This window comes from Galeopterus variegatus, unplaced genomic scaffold, assembly GCF_000696425.1.
Source record: "Galeopterus variegatus unplaced genomic scaffold, G_variegatus-3.0.2 Scaffold404, whole genome shotgun sequence".
NCBI classification, from domain to species: Eukaryota; Metazoa; Chordata; class Mammalia; order Dermoptera; family Cynocephalidae; genus Galeopterus; species Galeopterus variegatus.
In genome coordinates this window covers 512,815-539,215 of record NW_007726515.1, presented here as the reverse complement: position 1 = coordinate 539,215, position 26,401 = coordinate 512,815, and the positions used below count along the sequence as shown (strand labels likewise).

Below are 26,401 nucleotides of genomic sequence, written 5' to 3'. Positions count from 1 at the left end.
CCCCCCCACCCGGGGTCGGACCCCTGGGCGGTAGCCCCGCCGCGCTCCCAAGCGGCGCACTGTAGCAGTGCGCCACTGGGCCGGCCCAAAATAAAATATTTTTGGGCCGCCCGGTGGCGCACTGGAGAGTGCGCTGCTTGGGAGCGCGGCGGTGCTACCGCCGAGGGTTCGGATCCCGTGTGGAGAGACAAAAAGGAAAAAATATATATATATTTTTTTATATTCACTAAAGGATTGGTAAAGTTTTAAAATCTCACAGCAACACAAAATTAGAATTCCTGGCCAATGGCTGATCTTCTTAATATTCAAACACATCACATTTAATAAGACAAATTATTAAATAAGATGACTTGTATCTATTGATAATATTGAATAAGCCATTGTTTTTTAATTCAAAAACTGAAGGAAATTCCTCATACTCAACATTTCAAGGTTCTAACTGTAAATAAAAATATCCAAATTCCATTCTGAAATATTTAATATACCTTAAGTTACATTATTTTGGTTAAATGACTCTGATGCTATAATAAAAGTTTATATTGTACAGATTTTGCAGTGTATCAATCTACCTTTTTTTAGATGCAAAAACAGAGATGATATAATTTTATATACCCTCCTCAAACTTTATGAAACTAGACCTCCGTAAGGTGGCAACTAATTTTTAAATAATGCTAAGGCCCCATTATCAGCCTAGTTTCCAATTTAACTTCTTTTTCTATTTTTTAATTGACATAATAATTACATGTATTTATGGGGTATCCAATTTTAACTTCTGAATAATTTTCTACAAAATTTATGCATTAAATATTCTGGGAAAAAAGCATAAAATGTGTAACTACTCCTATTGTGTAATTACTACTCTGAAGTTGGCAGTGCCAAAATTCAAGGTTGCCTTCATATGGAAGGGAATGTAATTTATAAAAGTCACAGTAAAATATAATTACCCCATCTGAGAGTGTTATGTTTCTGAAAGCACTGTGGTAGGAAGATGATTAGGAATTTACGTTGCTGTAGAAAAAAAAGTTCTAGGCAGAACCATAAAAATCCAGTTTTTAGGCTCACTAAAGTGAAGATTGTATTAAAGAGAATAATAGTCTATATATTTAATTAGTAATAATAAATACTATGGGGTTTACCATCCTTGATAACTAGAAACTTTTCAGAATCTCCTATTTTCACAGCTTCAATAAGATGCTTGCAAATTTATTTTTGCTTTGTTAGACATAATATGGGTATCAAGAAGGCAATTTAAGAAAAAAGAAAGCCTAACCTCATTCCAAATGTTTAATGCTTTTCAGATCTTATGATTCTCAGTAATTCCATCTCTTGAACCCCTCCCATCCCCAGTCCAATATATATTTGAGATAAAAAATGTACATTTATTTAAGTTAAATAACTAAATATTTCTCAAGCTCTTCTCTAATACAGGACCTTCCATTATAACTTTATGCAGTGGAAGTTCTTCCTGTCCAGACTTCTGGTATTCATTTCAATGTCATCCCTTTAACAGAAACGGCAGAGTTCCTTGCCTCTGGCTGTATTTCTCATGCTTAAGTCTACATCCAAAAGTTCTCACCTTCTGCCATTCACTTTAGTCTCATTTTCCTTTTTCAATCTCATTTCCCCTTTTAAAAATTATCTCAATTAAGAATGACTCGGGGCCGGCCCATGGCTCACTCCGGAGAGTGTGGTGCTGATAGCACCAAGGCCATGGGTTCGGATCCCATATAGGGATGGCCGGTTGCTCACTTGGGAGAGCGTGGTGCTGACAACACCAAGTCAAGGGTTAGGATCCCCTTACCGGTCATCTTTAAAAAAAAAAAAAAAAGGACTCAAGAACTACATTCACAAAAAGCAGAATTCTAACATCTAGAGAGAGGTTTCAAACAATTTAGCTTGGGAGGGATTACTATATTTGCAAATGATTATAGAGCTTCTGTTTGTTATTACTCATTACAAACTCTTCTCAGTAAAATCTGCAAGGTTGTTTCTGCCTTTCTTCCTCATTCCCTCTGTCCTTTTCTGTTTACAATTATATAATTTCACATATATTGGATAGTACTTTTTGCTTGCTAAAATCTTCATTTATATTGCTCATGTAAAAGCTCAGATGTGGCCTTATTTTGAGAATAACATTGCAATACCTTTTTTTAAATTAATGATGGGTACATACTAATTATGAACTATTATTGTTATTAATTTCCTTGTTTAAAAAATAGCCTGTTTTTTTAATTAATGGTTCAAAAATTTCAACCATTATAACTTTATATGTTCATAATGACTAAAAATACATAAAATAAATATGCTAAATTATACAGACTACACAAAGAAATAGGAAAATGAATTTGAAAAGAATTTGACCTAGTCTTGGAAATTTAGCAACAGGGAACATCAATGGCATACTGGGGGAAAACAGCACTGAGAAACAGACAAGAATTCTCAGAATTCTTTTATAAGCTTGCTCTTTAACCACAGGCAAATCACTTAGCCTTTCTGGGTTTATCTCCTCATCTAGAAAATGTAATCACTAAAATTCCTTCCAGCTCCAAAAGCTTTATGATTTCATGAACTAAAAGTATCACAGGAAAAAGATGTTTAAAAGGTTGAAATATTTCACCTTTAAACCTTATTGAATAAATTTCTACTTATTAAACTTAAATTTCTCATCTAATAAATTAAGCTTTTATTTAAAAGTAAAAAGCCACATCTTTTCTCTCCATATTCTCCATATATATATATATATAAAGCCAGACATATAGGCAAAATACTACATTACACATTACTGGATAAAAATTGTTATTTGATTAAGGATGATGTTTATCCTTAACTCTGTGAGGTTAAGTAAACAGTCCTTAAAATATGAGAATAGAGTAGTCACTTCTAAGCCATTTACTGAGTCCAATCACATATATTAATTTCATCTTACCCATAACTATTCAGTTTCCTAAAAATAAATGAGCACTTTTCAACTCCTTGCCTCCAAGAAAGGCCAATAATAGGCAGGTGTGATGAGCTAAAGTAGGGGTCAGATGATTTCAGAAGCCATGGCAAATAAACTAAATGTGTGAATCAGCTTTATGTAATTCAATACGATGGTAAGTAAGGGGCAACAGAAGAGTGTATGCCTTGCCTAAAAACATCCTAATTAAAAAACAGTTTTTAAATCACCGAGCTAGCCAAACAAAACACCTCAATTGTCAGACCATCAATGACCTTGATCTATAGTTTTTCTAACGTAAGCAACTTGTGGTTTTTCTTGTAGGAATGACAGATAGACATCTTTATTAGTTAGCTTACTGGGATGTGCAGTACTTCAAAACTATTCCAGCTATCCAATATCCTGGTTGAGTTTAAAGAGAACATTTTAAAATAAAAAGTATTCTCATAATTTAAATAAATAAAAAATACCTAAAACTCCACTTTTATTACTTTTAATTCAACATTCAACAAATAAAAATTGGGCACTTCCTGCATGGTAAGGCATTGTCTTCTAAGAGAAATATTGGTATGCTGTTTTGTATAGCTATCTAAATTTATTATTTCAGTACTAGAAGAATAATACTCTACTAAAAAAGCACTTTTAATCCAAATTTTATCCATATATATAATCTATAAATCCTTTCTTCACCTGAAAGAAAATGCTTAAGAAAATTACAATAAATGGTGGGCTTAAAATAGAAACCACATGCACCACTCTGACTGATGCTTTTCAGCTCTAGCTCTTTAGACGTGTGAGAAAATTTCCATGATGTTCACACTTCCCTAGGGAGTTTTAACTGTCATTCAGAGAAACAAAGTTATAATAAAGGAATCATTTATGAATTAGATAGAATGATAAGTATGATTAGCTGAATTCTCTGGCATTTTTTCAAGCATTTTTCATTTGCAACTAAAGTATATGGTTATTCCCAGCAATTCCACTCTTAGGCATATACTGACAAGCATTGAAAAGCTATGTCCACACAAAAACTAGCACACAAATGTTCAGAGCAACATTATTCATAATAACCAAAAAGTGGAAATAACCCAAATGCCCATACACTGAAACAGATAAAACATGGTATATCCACATAATGGAGTATTATTTGCCATAAAAAGGGATTAAGTACTGACACATAATACTACATGGATGAATCTTAAAAATATTGTGCGAAGTGAAAGAAGCCAGACCAAAAAAAGCCATATATTGTTTGATTCCATTAATATATGTCCAGAATAAACAAATCCATTCAGACAAAAAGCAGATTAAGTGTTCACCAGGGGCTGGAGGAAGGGAGAAAAGGAGGAATGAGTGACTGCTAATGGATATAGGGTGTCTTTTGGGGGTGATGAAAATATTCTGGAATCAGAAAGTGTTGATTGTACAACTCTGTGGATATATTAAGACCACTGAATTGTGCACTTCAAAAGGGTAAACTTTTTGGTATGTGAATTATATCTCAATGAAACTATCAAGGATATGGTTACTACAACCTATTTATACTGAATTTCTCAAAGATTTCATATTCTGCTAAAAGGTGATAAAACCCAGTATATCTTGTGTGTGTGTGTGTGTATGTATGTATGTGTGTGTGTGTATGTATGTGTGTGTGTATGTGTGTGTGTGTGTATATATATATATATGGCATCCTGAAAATTATTTAACCAAAATCTTTGTTTCAAAACATCATTCTCACTACAGTTATAACACAGAAAACAAAACAATTTTAAATGTAAATATATTTTAAGAATTAAAACAACTAAGAAATCAATGCAATCTATACATATGAAAAAGTAGAATATTTATATGCATAACAAGTAGTAGCAACATTATCCATAAGCAGCAGTTAGTGTTTTTTCCCCCATATTTTGGTTTAACACCATAGTGGTAGTTTATTCTTTTTAGGGAAATTACATAAGGTACATATAGCATATTATGAGTAAGTTACAGAACACTATGTAATTGGAAAATTAATTCCAAGTTACAGTATTCCTTTAAAAACATATTTATTATTGAACAAATTATTTTAAACTAGTGGACAACAAAATGAGCCTATAATTTATTAAGTCTAAGATATACAGTCAACTTGAATAAAATTATGTATGGCATTTTAAAAACAGTCTATTACTAAAATATCAGTAATTCAGGCAATTGGGATTTCCACAGGAGATAAACTGCCATTAATTTTTTTATGAAGAAAAGGTCTGCCTTAAGAACATTACAACTATGTTATTAAGAAATGCTACAGCATACTTTAAAAATCCAAATGGTAAAATATATGCATCAGAATATTCTTTTGCTAATATCAACCCTATAGCAGCATTTCAGAAGAGGATTTAAATATAATAACCACATTTCCAAATGACTGGGGTTTTTCTTCTCTTCTAGAAATACGTATTACATGTATAGTTCAGTTAAGAATTTTAATTTCCATTATAAATGGGAAGCTATCATACTGATCACTTAAAGGTATAAGAAATAAAGTACTTGGATAGTCTAGTACTTTATTAGAAATATATATACTGACTCCACAGAAACAACTTTTACACATAAGCAAAATACTAAAAATTTCTGATCTGGGAGGAATAAAATATGGTGAGTGGTTTTCTCATCATCTCTAACTGTAAAAATCCCTTTTGCCTATTTATTTGACCCGTGTCTATTCATGCAATTTAATGAACCCTCAAAAGAATTTACACATCTTTATACAGAATGCACATCTACATCAGTAAACTGCCAGTCCTTTTATATTTTCAGTGCCTTAACAAAATATGGGTAACAAAGTTCTTCGTTCTATGAGGCAGGAAGATGTTTCCTAAGTACTTCTTTGGATGATGAGGATATAGTATCTGGGAAGGACACATCAAATTCTATTAGAAGGTCACCACGTTGGTCAGGATTTTTTGGAAATGGCAGCCCATATCCAATAATTCTTCTCCTCATCCCAGGTTTCACTATATCATTTATTGACATAGGTATGTTTCTTCCATCCATTGTTGGCACATTAATTGAGCAGCCACACAATGCCTAAAATGGACCAAATAAAATAAAATTAACAAACTTCAAAACTTAAAAATCTAAGTAAAAATATTACCAAGTGGTAAAGGATAATACCACTAAGGTAAAAATTTAACCTCTAAAAGAATAACAATAAAACTTATAAAACTTTTTCCCCATTAGAAAATCCCTTCAAGACATGCATAATCAGACCTGTTATAAAAGGGAAAGAAAGAAAAAAGAGACAAAAGTAAAGGATGTCTTCCACATTGACCTGAAATGAAATGGATAGTTTGAAGTTGCTATTACAACATTCAAGATGCAGGAATTGGAATAGGAGAAGAGACAGAACTCAGGACTAGAAAGAACAGAATAGTAGCAAATACCTACTTCTCTGGAAAACGTTAGGACAAGAAATACATTTGTTTTAGTCTACAAATGTTTACTGAATATCTACTATGTTTCACATGTTCCTGCTAGATACTGAACCAGACTGGGACCATGAACACATACCCCACCTCAAGGAATGCACAAGGAACTCACAGAAACATACAAGCAAACTAGCAATTATGATACAGTATTAGTGTTGGCACAGAAGTATGTGCTGAGGTCTTTTGTGAGAGAACTTACCCTCTTACCTTCTGGGACTATAGGATACTAGAGCTAAGCTTTGTACCAGTAGGAGGTGCTGGGACCAGGTGAGAAACAGTGATATTCAATAAAGTATTGCTCAAACAATGACACAGAAATATACAAGATAATAATAGGGTAAACTTAGGGAAATGTATATACATTTATGGGCAGAAATCAGATTTAAAATGACCTTTTTTTATGCTAAAGAGTATGGACTCTATGGTAGGGACCATGTAAAGCCATTTAAGATTATTTATTTATTTATTTATTTTTACAGCTGGCTGGAATGGGGATCTGAACCCTTGACCCTGGTATTATAACACCATGCTCCAACCGAGCTAACAGGCCAGTTCCCATTCAAGAATTTTAAGCAGGGAACTGACATGGCCAGGGTTACAATCCTGCAGGATTACAATCCAATTCGAGAAACAGTGTACATAAGAACTCATATAAAAACTATGTTAAAGCAGTACCATTATAAATTGTAAATTTATAATAAACTATAATAAATTACTTTTATGCTGTTTTTGGTTATATAATTATTGGTCCAAATTATCAATTTTAGAACAAATCTCATACATGGACTAAGATGATGAGACTACTCATACCACATAAACACCGCTGTAAAAACAGAGTAGAGTTAACCCAATATTAGGCCTTATATATAGTATATAATCTAGGTAGCACTAAAAATTGACATTTAAATTGTTAATATAAGTAACTAAACTTAGAAAATATAATTTCATCCATAAAAGAGGTATATAGTAGTACTACTTTAGAGAGTTGTTATAAAAAAAATGTGTAGGATTGAAATAATGTTAGATTTTCTTTTTTTTTTTTTTAAAGGTGACCAGTAAGGGGATCTTAACCCTTGACTTGGTGTTGTCAGCACCATGCTCTTCCCAGTGAGATAACTGGCCATCCCTATACAGGGATCCAAACCCACGGCCCCGATTCCATCAGCACCACACTCTCCCAAGCGAGCCCCAGGCTGGCCCGTTATTATTTAGATGCACTCCTTAAGATCAGCTGCATAATTCCATTTGGTCTCAGAATCCTAGGTCCTACCAACTTACCTCCCGTAAACTAATTTTAGCAGTATAAATTATATTTGATCCATCTCTTTTAAATTTTGGGTGATCTTTGTCTTTAATGATAAAAACAATGTCTGCTGGAATACTATTTGGTGTTTCATCTCCTTCCCTTGGAAAAGTAATTTTGGTGCCTTCTTTCCAACCTTTTTTAATCTCAATGGTGAGAATTTTGTCCTCAGATCTATAACTCCTTCCATCAGAATTTAACCTTTTTCGAGAAATCTTCATCCGTTTGGTACAACCACTATATATTTCTTCAAGTGATACTCTAAGTTCATGAATAACTGGAGGATCCTGTTTGAGGCGGGATGGCCCCACAGAATTCCTGTCTCTTGGATATCCATTCATACTGAAGCCAAAGGCACTGAAAGGATCTCCATCTATTTCCATTTCTTCAGTATCTCTACCACCAGCCATTCGTCTTCCAAAGAAAATTTCAAAGGGATTGGAACCTCCGAAAAATGCTGCAAATGTGGCATGAGGATCACCATGAAAGGTGTACCGGAAGGTACCTCCTTGTCCATCAGTACCTCCTGCTCCTCCTTTTAGCCCTAAGTGAAGAGATAAGCATGATTAGAAAAAAGTTTGCAACTCTTGAAAGTTAAACTTTCAAAAACTATATTGCTAATAAACTTTGGCCAACTTAGGTTACAACTTACTAATATTAGCCAAAAAGGTCACTATAAGTAAATACAGAACAGCTATATAACTTCTGATGATTCCATTCTAAGTTAAATTTTTACCTTTTAAATTCTTCCTTTAAATCCCCATTTTTAATAATTTACTCCTGAATCTTTGTTCCACAGTTAAATAAGAAAAAAATGAAACAAAATTGGAAACTCCTTATCTCATAAACTACTGGTTTCACATACTGAAGTATATAAATTTACGTTTTTAAAAGATGTCAGTTGAAAAGTCTTCAATAATCAATACAAAATGCAAAACAAATCTTTATACCATTATAATCAATAAGTACAATCAATAATATAAAATGCCATATTCATACTAACTAGCTTTATTTCAGGTCATCATTTACTGTTTAGGAATTAAAATAGAACTCTTTCTGTTTTGCAGAGAGGAAAAAAATTCTAATAATGAGGACACTCTATGACAAATGGTTTTTTTAGACATTAAGATTGTTATTTCTATCCTAGACACCAAAATTGTTTATCTAGGCATACTATAACATGGCATTAATTTCAAAGCATGTAAAAAAAAAAACAAAAAAAATCTGAAATCAAGAGCTGTAAAGCCTCTTGACATGTAAGGCCTTTGAACTGTTTATTTCTGACTACTGTGGACAACCTACTTCAGATAGCAATATAGTGACCCTTTGTATTACACATTTGAAACAGTATTTTCTACTACAACTAAAGAAAGATTTTAGTAAAGCCCACAAAACAGTATAGCGATCTTTGAAGAACTCAATATTAACAAAGATTTCTATCACTACCGTATCATAGCAGTTTCTCAATGAGCCTTATGGAAATTCCTAACCAAGAAAATAGGAAAAGAATCTAGAAATTACGAAACTGTGAAAAATTTAAGAGATTAAACTATGTCCAAACAGTGAATAATTTGAGGGCAGGAAATATATTTGTTTTTCATTATTCACGCATACAGGGCTGAAAATGATAGGTGTTCATGTTTACTAAATGAAGGGAATGAACTAATTCTTTAAGTCCTCCTAAATTGTAACTAAGGTAAAGGTGTCTTGAATATCATTATAGAGGAGGCAGAAGCAAAAGCAACATAAAATATCATGCATATACATATATGAGACTTAATAATTTGAAATTCCACTGGAAACAACGTGCTTTTAAAGAGACATAGTTTTGCATATGTCTTATTCAATATTTGGCTTCTTCCATTAAAAGGCATATGTGTACTCTACTTCATCTGAGTCTCAGTTGATGTCTAAATTTTTACCTTCATCCATGAGTGGAAATCTGGAGAAAGCAAGAGAGACCTAATAATCTGAAAATTGTCAAAATATGTATTGAATGATATATCCAAATAGCATTTAAGGATTTCCTTGTAGAAACTGAATGACAAGTATAAGCAAGATAAGAACTTATAACATGCAGTTCATCCAAATCTCCCTTTTATAAATTGTAGTAGTAAAATCATAACTCCAAATGTTAAAAAGCTAATGACAGAGTTTTTTAAATGGTAGAATATGTACATAACTAAAGGTAATGATCAAAGTAACTAAACCAATCATTAAATTATTTTAACCATTTTGTCCTTTATCCCACAGATTTAAAGAGTGTAATAATTTAACAGAATTAAGTAAATTGGGTAAATTAGCTTGCCCAATCTTACTCTCTACAAGAGGAAGTCTAAATGCTTTGGATCCATAATGGATTCATGAAAAGAAAGAATAACATTTTAAGTTATTACATCATAAGTTTGGCTTTTTCTTAAAAGCCCTTCCCTCCTCTGCCAAAAATAGTAACTCAGTCAGGATTATGAAATCCCTAAGAAGATTCACACACTCTGAAGTGACTTATTTATCAAGGCTAACAAAAAGCCTCCAATGCAGCTTTGAGGTCTTCCTAGACACTAGACAGTCAATTATGTAGCTCAGATTTTTAACACACTCTGAAGTGACTTATTTATCAAGGCTAACAAAAAGCCTCCAATGCAGCTTTGAGGTTTTCCTAGACACTAGACAGTCAATTATGTAGCTCAGATTTTTTAAAAAAAAGCTACTGGGCCGGCCCCGTGTGGCTCATTCGGGAGAGTGCAACGCTGGAAGTGCCGAGGCCACGGGTTCCGATCCTATATAGGGATGGCCGGTGTGCTCTCTGGCTGAGCGTGGTGCAGACGACACACACACACACACACACACACAAAGCTACTCAAATGACTGAAAAAATCCCCACCAAAATTTACACCAGTATAAAATAACGTGAATTACTATGCAGTATCATTTGCATGGCATATTACTTGAATTAAAACAGGTAGGTCAATTATATGGTCAATTTTTTTTTGGCAGCTGGCCGGTACAAGGATCCAAATCCTTAACCTTGGTGTTACAACATGGTGCTCTAATCAACTGAACTAATTGGCCAGCCCTATATAGTCAACTCATAATCATGTACATTTTGATTGCTCATGGAAAATTTTAATATTCAACTGGGTTCCCTCTGCTATCTAAAATGTTCTGAGACACTATCATCATTTTGTGTAATGCATACTAGAATCAACATTTGCCTACTCTTTAGGACTGTTGTTGTTTAAAAACCAAAAAACCAAACAACCAACCAACCAACTTGCAATCCAGAAACAAATATGTGTTTGGAATACTACCCACAACAATGACTTCCACTAGTTAGTTGACTAAAAATTTATTAAAACAAACATTGGAGAAAAATTAGGATTTCAAAGAAAAAAATGACAATACCTTAATAATTTACTGTAAGGAGACATAATATGTAAGAATCATAGCAAGACTTCAGTTATAGAATAGTGATATCCTTTCAACATTTTTAATTCACAAAAATCCAATTTACTTACATATTTTTAGAACACATAGTAAATAGAGATACAGTTGATCAAATACATAAGTTAAAGAACAAAATATGCAAAGTAGCATAAAGATTAATATATTAAATACAAATTTGGTCATAAAAACACTAACTACCTTTCAGTATTTGAAGAAAGTTATTGAGTAAACTATAAGCAATGAACAAAATAAGGCATAAAAGAAATGTTGCAGAACTACAACAAATAATGTGCTATTGAAAAAAAATTTTTTAATCTTCCCTTTGCCCCACACCTGCCCCACCTAAATCTTTTAATACAAACTTCTGTTGACATTCACTGAACCATTCAGAACTGAACCTAAAACTTTTTGGGAAAAGTGGTTCAAAATCCAATTTTAAATTCCTGTAGTTCTGTATTTTTCATTTTCAAATGATTCACCTATGGAGAAAATTTGTTTTTTAAAATAGATTAATTATATACTATATAATTAACCTATTGTAAATATACAATTCAATTGATTTAGTAAATTTGTAGTGTTGTGCAACCATCACCATAATCCAGTTATAGAACATTTCTCTCATTCTAAGAGTTCTCCTTTATTTGTAGCTAATCACCACTCACCTCCAGCCCTAGGCAAGAAAGATCTGCCTTCTTTCATTATAAATTTGCCTTTTCCACACATTTCATATAAATAAAATGATATATGTAGTCTTTTACATCTAGCTTTTTTCATTTAGCAAAGTTTTTGTTTTGTTTTGTTTTGTTTTTTTGGTGGCTGGCCGGTATGGGGATCTGAACCCTTGACCTGGGCATTAGCATACCACACTCTAACCAACTGAACTAACCAGCCCACATTTAGCAAAGTTTTTAAGGTTCATCCTGTTTCATTAAATTGGTCCTTTTAATTGCTAAATAGTTCCCCACTGGATGTATACACCACTTCTTGTTTATCCATTCACCAACTGAGGGTACCTTTGGATTGTTTCCAGTTTGGGGCTATTACAAATAACGCTGCTGTGAACACTAAGGTATGTGTCTTTGTGTGGGCATACATTTTCATTTCTCTTTTATAGATTCTTAGGAGTGGAACTGCTGGGTCACATGGTAAGTTTAAAACTTCTCTACTTTTGCCCACTTTTTTTTTTTTAAATGACCGGTAAGGAGATCTTAACCCTTGTCTTGGTGTTCTCAGTACCATGCTCTCCCAAGTGAGCGAACCGGCCATCCTTATATAGGGATCCAAACCCATGGCCTTGGTGTTATCAGCACAACACTCTCCCAAGTGAGCCACAGGCCGGCCCCTACCCACTTTTTTTGAAACAAAGCATTTTAAATTGTGGATATTAGAGATTTTCAGAACATGAGTAAACTGGATCAATGATTCTCTTAATTCCTAAATACATGAATTTAGCATATTCTACTCATACACTTCTCAATTCATGGTTCCTTATTCCCACTGTCCCATCTCCAAGTTTTGAAAAGAAATGTAATAACTGGGGATGGGGGGGGAGGATATTAGGTAAATTAGTAGTGTCTCCACAGTCCTAAAATTCAGTGTTTTGTTACTATTGGAGAAACTTATAGAAACAGGCTTGCAGGCACAAATAGATCAATGAAAGGCAAAGAGAAAAAACGTTTTCTCGTTCTTTCACAGTGTACCTAAAGGGAATTTTTTTTTTTAATCATAAGTGATTATACATATTTTTGGGATTCAATGCCTAAAGGGAACTTTTAAAAGAATTTTGAGATATTTTGAATAAAGGATAAACATGATACTTTTCTTTGATGAAAGAATAATTCTAAAAAATAATTCAAATAACTTTCATTCAACTGTATTTTCAAGTAACCTATCACTAGAGAATGATATTTCTGAATAATATATTTCAGTGCTTTAAAAAACTTATCCTTTTCCTTACTCATCCCTCCTATTGCTTATATCAATTATCTGAGTCAAGAACAAAAAAAAGCTTCAGGGTATATAGATGATCCTGATTAGTTTTTTAAAAATTCATTCATTAGTAATGATCAATAAAAATCAAACTGGAGAAAAATTAAGAAACACACTAAGAGGTAATGTACAGGCTGGCTGGTTAGCTCAGTTGGTTAGAGTGTGGTGCTGATTACACCAAGGTCCAGGGCTCTATCCCTGTACCAGCCAGCAACCCAAAAAAAAAGAAAAAAAAAAAAAAAGGAAGGAATTATACCAAGAAAAATGTACCATTTGAAAATCCTGAAGACAAATATCCTTAACAAACCCCTGAATCCACAGACAAACTTGAGCTATCAGTGAGATGTGGCAAAATACCTTAGATTTAAAGCAATGGATACCTGCTTTTTCACAGGAATTTATAGTTTTACTCCATGTTTGTGGATTTCTTTACAAAATTACAAAATAACTCCTTCTGAAAGAGTAGTGCCTTTATTGGTAGTATCCCAGAATCTTCCTTAGCTTTTGAAATGAACCAAATCATGGCATTTTCAGTATGGCCATAGGAAAAATGCAGGATTGAACTGCCCACTATTTGCCTTTTTCAATATTTACTTTGTAAGAACCTGACAATGCAGGTCCTCACCACATCAAAATCAGCCACATAAACTTCAATTTTTGTAAACTCGTAGACCAAAAAGAAACATAAAACAAAACAAAAATTCTCTATACACAATCGCCCTGTTTGTTTATATTTAATTTGTTTAATTCAAAATGAGTGGTCACTGCTTGACTCTATTTAAAAAAAAAAAAAAAAAAAATCAAAAAAGTAAATGCTTATAACAAATGTAATTACAGTAGTATACGAATTAATGAGAGACAGGAAAAGCTAATGTCTGTATTTTATCTTTAATGGTAGTGTATTGAAAAACATCACACTTTGTTAAAAGCATTTATCTGGTAACTATAAAATAAGTTAGACTAGTTGTTTTTTTTTTTCTTTTAATTTTAATAATAAACTTTATATAACCTAATACACTCAAAATGTTATTTTTCCACATGTAATCAATATAAAAAATATTGAGATATTTTAGATTCTTCTTACTAAGTGTACTTTACACTTTCAGCACACCAAATTCAGATGCTCAATTTTTATGGGCTATTTTAAGTATAATTTCTAATTAGGAAAATTTGATGTTAAATGCAATAAAGGAAGCAAAGGGATAACAAGAAAGTTTTCATACCTACAATTATTTAAAAGACAACACTTAGGGAGAAAAACTAATAATGAAATAATTTAGTCTTGATCTAAAAAAGTTGAAAATCCCAGAAGCTGTAGGAATTAAAGGTTTCATTGTTGTTAATTAGCAATTTAAAAGTCTTACTTTATAGCTACATTTATATGGAGATAATAGACAAACCTGATTTAAAATCCAGAATGATAAAAGGATAATCTTAAATTAACCCCATTTACTATGTTCACTAGTTTCTGATCTCACAGTGCAAGAAACAAAAGTATGGTAGGGAAGGAAAGGGAAGTTGTCATGCTTTCCTCTATACTTAGTAAAATTTCAAAAGAAATAATGTTATCTAAAAGTAAATCAATAATTGTTCTGACTAGGTGGCCATTTTAGGTCAAAAATTGTGTTTCTTGAGATCTCATTTTCTTGGCATACAATTACTGTTTACAATTAAGCTAAAAACTTGTTCTGGTATTTTATGACATCAGGAAAATTCTTTCCTCTCCAGGCAGAATGCCAAAAACAACTAGAAGCTAAATGCCTGTGCCTTCAGCTTCTAAGACAGGCACTCTGCCTTGTTCAATCTAAACTAGCCTTGCTATAAGAAAAGCAAAAAACTTCTTTTTTGTTTTTGCGAATAAAATAAAAACTACCCAGAACTTAAATTGCCAATCTTAAGATTTTAAATGACCAAAGACCCTGGTTCTGGTAGAAAATTCACGAGAAAACAAAACAGGTTGCATAAGACTTTTGACACAATTTATTAATGGGTATGGGAATTTAAGGTTTCTTTTAAAATATATTATGTTAACTTAATAAGTCTAATGGTAGAATACGTATAATACAAAATGCTAAAATAAAAGAAAAGCAAACAAGGACATTTCATTCATAGCTAGACAATACTCATTCATATGATGAGGGATGAAATCTTGTTTTCATCCATTATTTGTCTTTTTACTTTTGATATGTCTGAGAATCCAATTTAATGATAACCAGAGGCTGAGAGAGAAAGCAAAAAAATAAAGACAGAAAGAGAAAGAGCCGAAGAGACAGAAAGATACACACAGAATACTTACCCTCCTCCCCAAACTGATCATATATTTCTCTCTTTTTAGGATCACTCAATACTTCATAAGCTTCTGCGACCTCTTTAAATTTTTCCTCTGCCTGAGGAGATTTGTTCTTGTCCGGATGAAATTTGAGGGCTTGCTTTCGGTAAGCCTTTTTAATATCTTCATCTGAAGCTCCTTTTTCAATTCCCAAAATGGAATAATAGTCTTTCCCCATTTCGAATGCCTTGAAATGAACTTAGATTTCCCTTTGTAAAAGAAAACAGCGTCCCCCGTCTTAGCAATAAAACGATTCTAGGAAAAATAAACCAAGCTGGGTATTTTGAAAGTTAAGCAAATCAGCAATTCAGCTAGCTGTCTTAAGGCTGCAAGCAGACAGCGTCTCTGTATTTAATTCCTTCCCCAACAGCTCACTTACAGATAAATATACACTACACAGGAGACTGCCTCCTTCTAGATCCTCCCATTTTCACTACGTGTCTCTGTACTTTCTAGAACAGCAAATGCTAGAGGACGTCACTTTCCCAGCTGCCCCTAGTCAAAGTACTGAGCTACGTTTTCTCCTCCTCCACGATTAACTATTCATTTTCCTTCTGGCTTTACTATTTTTATTTCCCATTTAAGAGGACAAGTGTATTAACAAACCAATATTTCAACACAGAATGTCATAACTACATATATATTTATTCCATTCTAGGTGAAAAAGCAACAACAATAATTATAGCCATTAAGCACCTTATGTTTAAAGAAGTTATACAAATAAAAATACTCTTAAATTTACTTTAATTCCAAGTTATTCAACTCTAAAATATACAATGTTAAAGTATGGGTTATTTAAATTAAAATTTTCAAGTAATTTATGTCATTTTCAAAATTCCTGGGGTCTATCAATCAGACATGCCAGGAAGTCAATACACCAGTTTCACATTGTAAAAAGTTTATCATAAAATTCAAAAGCAATATTTTAAAATAAAGGACTTAAATATGATTTTATCTAATGATTTTAACTACTTTTTTGTAGTATACATGAGTTAATAGTTCTAGCAAACCAATATTTATTTGTGAAAGCTTAATATCTGAATTTAGTTATTTGAACTAAAACAGAAGGAGACTCCCACTCCTAGGGTCATGATTTAAAGAATTTTTGTGCTGCAGGAAAGCTAGGAGAAAGGTATCAGGTTACAGATAGTACATACTTATGTTCCTTATAAGACCTTAAACGGATCAAGTGAAAATCTGGATATGCTATTTAAGGGGCAGTAATATGAGAAATATACTTTCTTTTAAAAACATATTTTCCCTAATTATAAATATATACTGATTGTTGAAGATTTTGGAAAACCCACACAAAAAAAGAATAAAATAAAAATCTCCCTTCATACCATGTTAGATAATCCCTGTTAAATGTTAGTATATTTCCTTACAATCCTTTTTTCTATGAATATTTACAATTATTTGCAGTAGTTTTATATATTTTTTGTTAACAAAGTTTAGATTATAGTATTTATGTACCCTTTTGATGCCTGCTTTTTTTTCATATAACATAGTTTGGATATTTATGAGACATTATTCTCCATGTATATAACTCATCATCTATTTATCTCCTATATGGTTTCTCATCTTTCTAAAATTGTTATTTCTAATATAATATTGGAAAGATGGATTAATAAGAAAATGTCAAAAGAACTGCATATAGTCCTATATTTAAATATCTTTTGTCTGTAAGCTTAAAAAAAACTTTATGAGGAAGAAAAAATGTACATGCATCTAGAATAATGAAAAGATGATGATCATGTATTAAACTTTAAAGAAATGGGAACAACTCCATATGCCAAGCAATGATGATTCAGCAATTCTTTCTGAATGTTCATCTTTGTGCATTTTAACAGTTATGATTTCCTATTTCTCAAAACTTTAAAAACACCTTAGCATCAGAAATTTATAACATCTCACTAGCCTACTTACAGGTCTACTATTTAGCAATTTTTTTAGTCTCACCAAGGAATACTCAATGTCAAAAGATACTCTCAAATCCAAAAACCTTAGGGAAAAATGCTAATATCCAAAGTCATCTTAAGACTCCTACTTTTAAAAAGCATATTACCAAGTTGGAATCCAGTGCATGGATCAGCATCTAAAGTAGAGTAAAAACAGAAAAATCACCTAGTATAGAATTAATTTTCAAGGGAGTTCCTTTAAATATTCATTACCAAAGGAACACTGATATTACTATCTATGAAAAACCTGAAATTGTTCTGGTGGGTAATGCTGGGAGAAAAAAAAATTTTTTTTCTAGCTATGTTGAATTATATATGTATAAAAAATATTATCAGAACTTGACATATTAAATATTTTAGAAACTGAGAACTAGGTCTTTCTCATTTGTGAGAAATGGATTATATAGAAACAGATGGAGAAAAATCTGACTCTAGATATTGAAAAGGGTAAAAAGAGATTTTCACATTTCTTCAAATACACACACACAAAAGAAGCATAATGGTAAAGTCGAAAAGCAAGAATTCACCTCAACTTGGACATTTCAAGTTAACAAGGAAGCAAATATAATTTGATTTATTAAATAATAAAATAATCTGGCTAGGTTTTGGTAAAATGAGCACATACTTGTAAATTGTAGCTTTGTAAAGTTTTGCAAATAATTCAAACACTTGGCAATAGTTATTAAAATCCATTAATTATGATTTTAAAAGCTTGGTAAATACTACACCTGAAATTTACCTTTAGAAAATAATTCAAAGATAAAAATTATTATATGTACAAATATACTCACTGCAAATAGATGCAATAGGGTAATGGATCAATATCATCATTATTAGAAGTACTAGTACTTTGGAGACATTGTGGTCTTACATTCACTTTTTCAGGCTTAGCTGTCTTCTCTACTACTTAGGGGTTGAAAATCCATTTACTTTACATTTACACAATTACTTTACATTAAATTTTAGTCATTTACAAGTTTGTATAAAATAAATGGGATTTTTTGTGTGGGGGGGAATTGTCATCCCTGCAAATAATTATCAGATGAAAATAAGGAGAGTATGTAACGGGAATAGTAGTGGCAGCCTTTAGAGAAAATGGAGCAGAGAAGAGGTGTGATCAAAGCTTATTTAATAAATGAGTTTCTAAAAATAAAAACAAAAAAACTACACATTAATAGTCTATTAGAAAAATTACTTAGAAATCACATAAATCCCTACTTATTTGATGTTATATGTTATATGTATGTGTGGCAGAAAGATTGAAGAAAACAAAAACTATCTTGGGGTTAGTAATGAAAGTACATTTTTTCCCCTTAAATTAAAAATAAAGACTGCTATAATAGTTTTAACAAAGATATAAAATTAGTATTTGCATTTTAAAATTTTTACTCTACTACCCAAACACCAGTGCGATTATTCCATGAAAACACAATTCTCTTCCCTTTTTTAAAAGAAAATTACAGAGTCAGATTCCTCCTAAATATTTACAGCTTGCAAGGTCAAGTTCTCATGCTAGAGTAGGGGTGTTCATCTCTAACTGATGGCAAGTTACAATGTGTTTTAAAGATGATTTTAATTTTTTCAACCACATCAGAAAAATTAAATGTGTTTATTATTTTTGTTTATCAAAGTTCGTAGCAACAAAGATTTAGTACTTAATACCATACTGGAGGGTAATGTGTCACTATTTTAGAGAGACATGGGCCAGAATTAAGTAAAAATTCTAATGACATACTGTTTTCAACAACTTTAATCAAGCTTCCTTAACTGGGATATTATGCTTTAATAATAAACATAGAGAAATGATTTTTACAGAATTATGAGTCCTTTTTTATTTCACAAAATAAAAAATAATAATAATAAATAGGAAAATATGCTTAGATAACAAAAATAACAACTAAAGATAGCATTTAAACCACAAATAAACTAAAAGTATAACTAGTCATTCAATTGATGCCATCTTCATCTTCTACTTTGGCTTTATTCATACTCAATTTTTAAAAAAGTTTATCTTTGCAATTCACAAATCATTTCTCAGTTTATAATAAATTAGTACTATAGCCTCAGAAGAAATTCCTATTAAAATTCAGCTCATCACAAATACTTGAGGACAAATGACTTCTAATATTCTACCGATGCACCTGTTGAAAACTTTTCTGGCAATATTTAATTCTTGGATGGGTCACATTTAGTCCTGAAATTTCTCATATAGTCATTCATATTAGAAAATTATGACTACAATTCCCCAATTGTAGTTCCTATCCAAGAATAAGCAAATAAACTGAGGTTCTTTTATACCCTATTAATAGTGTTTTAGATAGCTGAACATATAACCTCAAATGCAAGTACATAACAGTGGTTATAAAATTTGCAAAGTGGCACCAGGGAATACTGTTTTTAATCTGTAGTGGTTAAAAACAGATTTTAGAGCCAGATTGCCTGGGTTAGAATCCTGGTAACACCACTTACTAGCTTTGTAGTCTTGGACTTAACCTCTCTGTATTTCAGTATCCTCACCTGTCAAATGGGGTTCACCTAAATGCCAACTTTGTAGGGTTATTGTAAGGATTAAATGAGATAAATATATGATACACTTAAATGTGATTGGCACATAGTCATATGTAAGTGTTAGCTACTCTTATGATGATAATCTCATCATATTAACTAGAACAATTTTTTTCTAGAATATTACTACATCATACGTATAATAAGTTGTTCTTATTTACAAGTATACACATACACACAAACACACACAAAAAGCTGTCCAACTAAGAATAAGTGGCTCTTTCCAAATATGCTAGTTAATATTTGCTACTTATTCATTTGGACTCTGTTCAAACTTAAAATCACTAAAACTTCCCATAGGTAGCATTCATTATACTTCAAATCCAATGTTTATATTCTTAAAATACACATCTTTGATTTTGGAGTAAGAAGATCTTTCCAGCCTTAATTTCCGTCAATGTTTCACAGATCTCAGTCATACTGAATTACTTGAAAGTTGCCTAGGGGAAACTATTATTTATCATTGAATCTTCAATTCCTGTTAGAGGACTAGCATAAAATGGATAAAAATGGCTAAAGAATAAATAAAGACTTAAGAAATTGAATAGTTGGTTTCTAACCTCAGCTCTGCCACTTAATAAGTAACTTAGGTAAATCATTTAATTTTTCTGAATTCTCAACTCACAAAGAGTATTGTGAGAATCAGATGAGATAATACACATGGAAGCACCAAAATTTATACGAGGACATATACATATAAATTATTTTCATTATTTCAAGTTATACAAACTATTTTGCTACCACTTGGAGGTCCACTGACAGTCTCTTCTTACTCAGGAGGTTTTACATGGCATAAGGTATTAAAGTAACTACCACATTCATCCCTAAAGGACTCGGGCATCCTCCAAGATCATGCCCCTTGACAAGTTCCCTTTTCAGACCTTTTACTCTGAATTTTAGTCTGTTCTCAAAAAATGTAACAGTTCTATGCCTTCCCTATAATAACATTTATATAATACTGTGCAGTTTATAAAACACTTCCATATACTTTCTTGCATGTAATCTATATATATGCACACACATCTGATAAACCAGTGATAAGATTTCAAGTGATATAGCTTTCCTATAGCTACAATCTGATAGTAAACTATGATATTCTCAATAATACTTAAATAGCCATTGTTCCAATATTAACATAAATTTAAGGCATAGTAACTGGGTTGTGTCTGTTCTAATTTCTGGCCCATTTTTTAGGTAATATCTAAGTAATTACATAAAATCAAATGACTGACCATCTAATAACGGAATATATTTTACATCTACATTTACACTTTCTTAAAAAAAACCTAAAAGCACTAAGAGACATCATTACCATAGATTTCTGTACAGCAAATGCTTGATGTAAGTTTGGAACTCGGACTTTAAATTCTCATTTCTGTGGAAAGGCTCCACACTCGCAGTATAATAGTTATAATACCTGTAAATTTTGCAATGGTTACAAATGCAACTTTATCTTTAGGGTAAAAAATAGAGAAATTATATAGAGATTTACTTCTTAACCTATCTAGATTACAAGACAGAAGATGTAAACTTTAGGCAAATTTCTTTAAAACATCAAACCTCACCTACCTAAAATTAAATCGTTCTAGAAATCCTACTTTTTTCCCCTTTACCTATATTTCTGGGTTTTGTTCATTTTTTTTTTTTTTTTTTTGGGGGCGGGCCAGTACAGGGATCAAACCCTGGCCATTGGTGTTACCAGTGTTGTAGTGAGCAGGACTGAAGCCATGCTGGGACCTAAAACCACATGGGCTCTAAAAGATTTTTAAGACAATTTTTTCCTTTTCTTCATTTTTTTTTTTTTTTTTGGAGGCTGGCCAGTACAGGGATCAAACCCTGGCCATTGGTGTTACCAGTGTTGTAGTGAGCAGGACTGAAGCCATGCTGGGACCTAAAACCACATGGGCTCTAAAAGATTTTTAAGACAATTTTTTCCTTGGTACATATTTCTCTGAGTTCCCTCTTTTCCTAAGGTTGATATTTTGAACCTTGGGGGCCGGCCTGTGGCTCACTCGGGAGAGTGCGGTGCTGATATTTTGAACCTTGGTTACAGGACAAGATGACATTATTCACTTAAATGTAAAGTTGTTTTCCAGTCAGCCTGGAGTTGCAAACTTGCCACAAGACATATACTGTCCAGACCCTGAGAAACCACAGAAGACATTCATAAAGCTATGCTGAGTCCACCCCTAATGCCAAATGGAGCCTTGGCAAGACCTTGCACCTGGCTCCTTGCATGGAGCCCCAACAGCTCATGTCCCCCTTCCTTCTGCTTTTCACTTCCCACATTCCATTTCCTCAGCTCCCTCTTTAAAAAGCCCTAAGTAAATCTGAGTCTTCAAGATGTCTTTAGTCTGGCCATTCTCCTTCAGGTTTACCAGAGAGATGGGTTAGCCTAACATCTCTCCTCAGGTCCCCAGTATTCCTGAATTAAAGGTGACTTCCATTTTCACCACCAATTGACTTTTGGGTTATTTGTTTTTATTTGAGGGCAAGCAGCTGGATTTGGGCCTGGTATCATCAGCACCATGTTCTAACCAACTGAGCTAACCAGCCAACCTCCACTTACCTATAAATGTCCTTCTTTAGACAATTACAGGGGTTTGGACTTCTTATATTCATTTAGGCAGTCAATATTATTTGAGTGCCCATTTTATAGTATTTGGTGAGTACTACATAAACAGTTTTAAAAGATGGTTGTTATCATAGTGCACATTTCCCATGAGTAAATTATCTCAATCACTCAGAAAATATTTACTGAGTGCTTATTATATGTCACAAACTGTCTCAAATACTATAATCTAGACAGACATCTTCCTTGCTCTCATTAAACTCATTCCAGTGGGAGAAGACAATAAACAAGTCAATAAAGAAATGGGATAATATCAGGTAGTTTAAAGAGCTTTAAAGAAAATAAAATAATGTTACTAAGAGAGACTGATGGAAAAGGGCTATAGCTATACTTTGAGCCAGGGTAGTCAGAGAAGTCCTCTTTGTTTAGTTCTGTCTCAAAAATTATACCAAAGGTTCCACACTAAGGTGGGTAGTTATTTTGGCTAAAGGAAAAGGAGGAAGTCTGGTTATCAAACGTTTTAAAATGTATAGGCTGTTACGATGTGTTCAGAAAAGGAATGGGCTAATAAGGAGCTCTTAATGACCTCTTTAATTCTATAACCAAGAAGAAATGTACTCAGCTCTCATCTTTTCCATTTATTCCCTTTCCCACTTACAAATCTTAACATATCTCTTCAAGTCTATAGCTAACAATCAAATTCAATAAAGTTTAATATACAGACAGTGAACAATTAATGGGCAAATAAATGCTACTTAACTATCATAGGAATTAAGTGACAATTTTGGCATAGAGTAAAGGCCATACAACTCAGACTGAGAAGACAGGTTCAGTATTCTTAGCTTTGATACTTAGTACCCACATGAGTTCTGGAAAAGTCATGAATTTCTCTTGAGTTTCAATTCCTTTATCTATAAAATGAATATCATCTACCTCATTAGACTGACATAAAGAATAAGAATATATATATGAAAAGGCTTTACGAAAAGTGAAATATTATACAAATGTTGTTTATTATCCTCATCTTTGGCTGAAGTGGTAGGGAAAGGCTTCAGAAAAGAAAAATATGTGCAAGGTCTTCAAATATTGATAGATTCTGAAAGAAAGAGAGGAAAGGGTTTGCGATTTAAAGGAGGAACACAAAGCCCAGAGGCAAAAGGGCATCAAATGCATTTGATACAGCAAAAAGACTGGTCAGATTAAAGCACAGGAGTTAGGAAGGCTCACTTTAGGAAGTTGAGAGAAAAAAGTTACAGTCACGATGTTGAAAGTTTTGAATGTCTTTTTTTTACTTGATGACTGTTCTTTCATGCTCTTCAAAAAGTGCTAATTAAGTAGTTTGGTCTTTGAAATGAACATTATTTTAAAAGCCTGCTTCACTTCTTAAGTGTCAATTTATTTAAAAACCAGTGAAATTACTTTTTTGGTTCTTAGTAAGGTAAAGAGTTCTTAAAGTTTCATCAATATTTATAAGCTTCCAAGAGCACCAATAAAAGATGTCAAACTAGTCTAAAAAGGTTGACAGGAAGAAAAGCGTTACTGGTTATAATTCTCCTTGGACTACCGTCTATATCATCTGAATTTCCCAGGACTTTATCACTATAGTTATATTAGTAATTCCCCAAGTTTTCAAATTTTCATACTGTGTTATTGCTTGACTTTATAACACTCTCCCTGCACGAAGCACTGTAATAGAATACATACACATTTAATTTTATGGATTTAATGGTCTTTAAAAAGAGATTTAAAATGAAATTTAAAAAAAAAAAAAAGGACTATCTTTGAAACGCAGTAAAATAAAACTGCTTTAAGAACCTTACAGGACTGGCCAGTTAGTACCAAGGTCAAGATTACGGATGCCCTTACTGGCCAGCCACAAAACAAACAAAAAACACGTTTATAAAAATGACTAGTGTCATCTGGAGACACCTAGGGGCAGAAATATATTTTAAACATTTAAAAAAATAATTTCCTGGGTCCAGGTCGAAAATAGCGGCGTCGGCGGGATCCCGAGTTTCTCCGCTGCTGGGTCAGTCCCTCCCACAGCAGGGGCAGCCTATGTCGAGTGGTGCCCAGGGCGAGGAGGGCTCAGCTCACATGTGGACGGCCCTCACCTACTTCATCGAGCTCTCCGAGGTGGGAGTGAGCATGTTGAACGTTCTCCTGAAGTGGCACCACCGAGAGCACAAGAGACCCAAGTTCATCGCCTACCCCCATCTCCACATCAGGGCCAAGCCCTTTCCCTGGGGGAGATGGCAACCACAATCTCTATTCCATAACCCTCATGTGAACCCGCTTCCGACTGGCTATGAAGACGAATAGAGAACGTGGACCACTATGCAAGCACCGGGGACCACGACACTGGTTTGTACCATTCCTCTGCACATGGACCAGAAACGCATACTGGCGTTTAAGCTCACCTTCTTTACCTGTCTCAAATGATGACCAATATACTGATCTTCCATCCCTTTGGTCTTGTGGAAGATGGCTTAAATAAATAACTTAAACTTGGATTGATTAAAAAAAATTTCCTCTTCTGGGGATGTAGAACTGCTTTTTTCCTGCTGTGATGATATTAAAATGTATCCTAATAAAATATCCAAATAAGAACTAACCCTTCTTTCTCACCCTCTTTTACAAGAAGTCACTGAAAAGCTTACTAGAGTACTAGTGAATTTCCCAGAATTTTGGAATCATTTAAAATAAATTGTTCTTTACACTAATTTTGAACATTGAATTCTCCAAAAGAAACTATATAATTTCAAGATCATTTTAAATGGGTCTTTATAAACTGATATTTGATTATAACACTTTATGTTGAAAGATCACATAATCTAGAGCAGTACTGTCCATAAGAAATATAAAACAAGCAATAAAAGCAAGCCACGTATATGTTAAACATTACTAGAATCCACATTTTTAAAAAAGTAAAAACAAACATGAAATTTATTTTAATAATATATTTTATTTGAGCCAGTAAATCCAAGATATTATCATTGCAATATGTAATCAATATGCAAATTATCAATGAGATACTTTACACACTTTTTTTTGGTACTGTCTTCGAAATCCAGTGTGTATTTTATACTTTACCATCTCAATTCAGATAGTCACATTTCAGGAGCCTCATGTGGCTAGTGGCTACTATATTGGACAGTGCAGATCTAGCGGTTCCTTCTAATCATCAGAGTTATGATCCAATTTCTCAGAAGCCTCAACCTATGAACTTTAGTATATCACACATACATATACCTCACATGCACACTTAGGAAAAATAGTCTTTAAAGGTAAACTCTAAAGAGAAGTTCATCTTTACTTACAAAATAGTATTCCATTTTTCTTCTACAAAAAGATACGAGAATTTTACACGTGTAAAGTATTTTGTAAAATTCTCTTATTTTTTGTAGATGAAAAATGGAATACTATTTTATAATTTACACATGCTCAGTTGACATATATTTTCATAATTTTGAAAGTAAAAGCAAAACTAGGCAATGAGGAATTTATCTGATTTTCACTTTCCTCTATTTTCTGGAGTTTCATACATAGCCAGAGAAAACATTTTAACTGGCCAGTTAGAAAGAGGGGAAGTAGTTAGTGGCCAAAATAAAACCAATAGCTCCTAAGGAGAGGATAAGTAGTACAGAGAAAAAAATGTCTGTAGCACAAGAAGTGAGACAGGGGAAAGAGGATATGCTGCTACTCCACTCAACTTAACCAACGCTGCAATAAACTGCTCATCTAGCAAGTTTGTTTAGCTCTCCAATTGTTTACAATTCTAAAATGTTTTCCTTTAATTTAAATCAGTACCAAATTGGGCCGAGCTCGTGGCG

General features: G+C 32.9%; 1 protein-coding gene and 1 pseudogene across 2 annotated transcripts in view; one reads left to right on the top strand and one right to left on the bottom strand.

Moving 5' to 3' along the window:
- Positions 1–4,707: 4,707 nt before the first annotated feature.
- DNAJB4 (DnaJ (Hsp40) homolog, subfamily B, member 4) overlaps positions 4,708–26,401 on the bottom strand; it is a 36,119-nt gene continuing 14,425 nt past the window's right edge. The window contains exons 2-4 of one of the 2 annotated variants that reach the window (XM_008568381.1): positions 15,441–15,682; positions 7,687–8,255; positions 4,708–6,007 (exon numbers count right to left, since the gene is read on the bottom strand). In XM_008568381.1, coding sequence (XP_008566603.1) covers positions 5,774–6,007; positions 7,687–8,255; positions 15,441–15,651 — 1,014 coding nt within the window. In that variant the 5' untranslated portion in view covers positions 15,652–15,682 and the 3' untranslated portion in view covers positions 4,708–5,773. Of the gene's footprint in view, positions 6,008–7,686; positions 8,256–15,440; positions 15,913–26,401 lie in introns of those variants that run through there. The other variant, XM_008568380.1, reaches the window with a different exon arrangement.
- Positions 24,564–24,890, top strand: LOC103586995 (annotated as a pseudogene).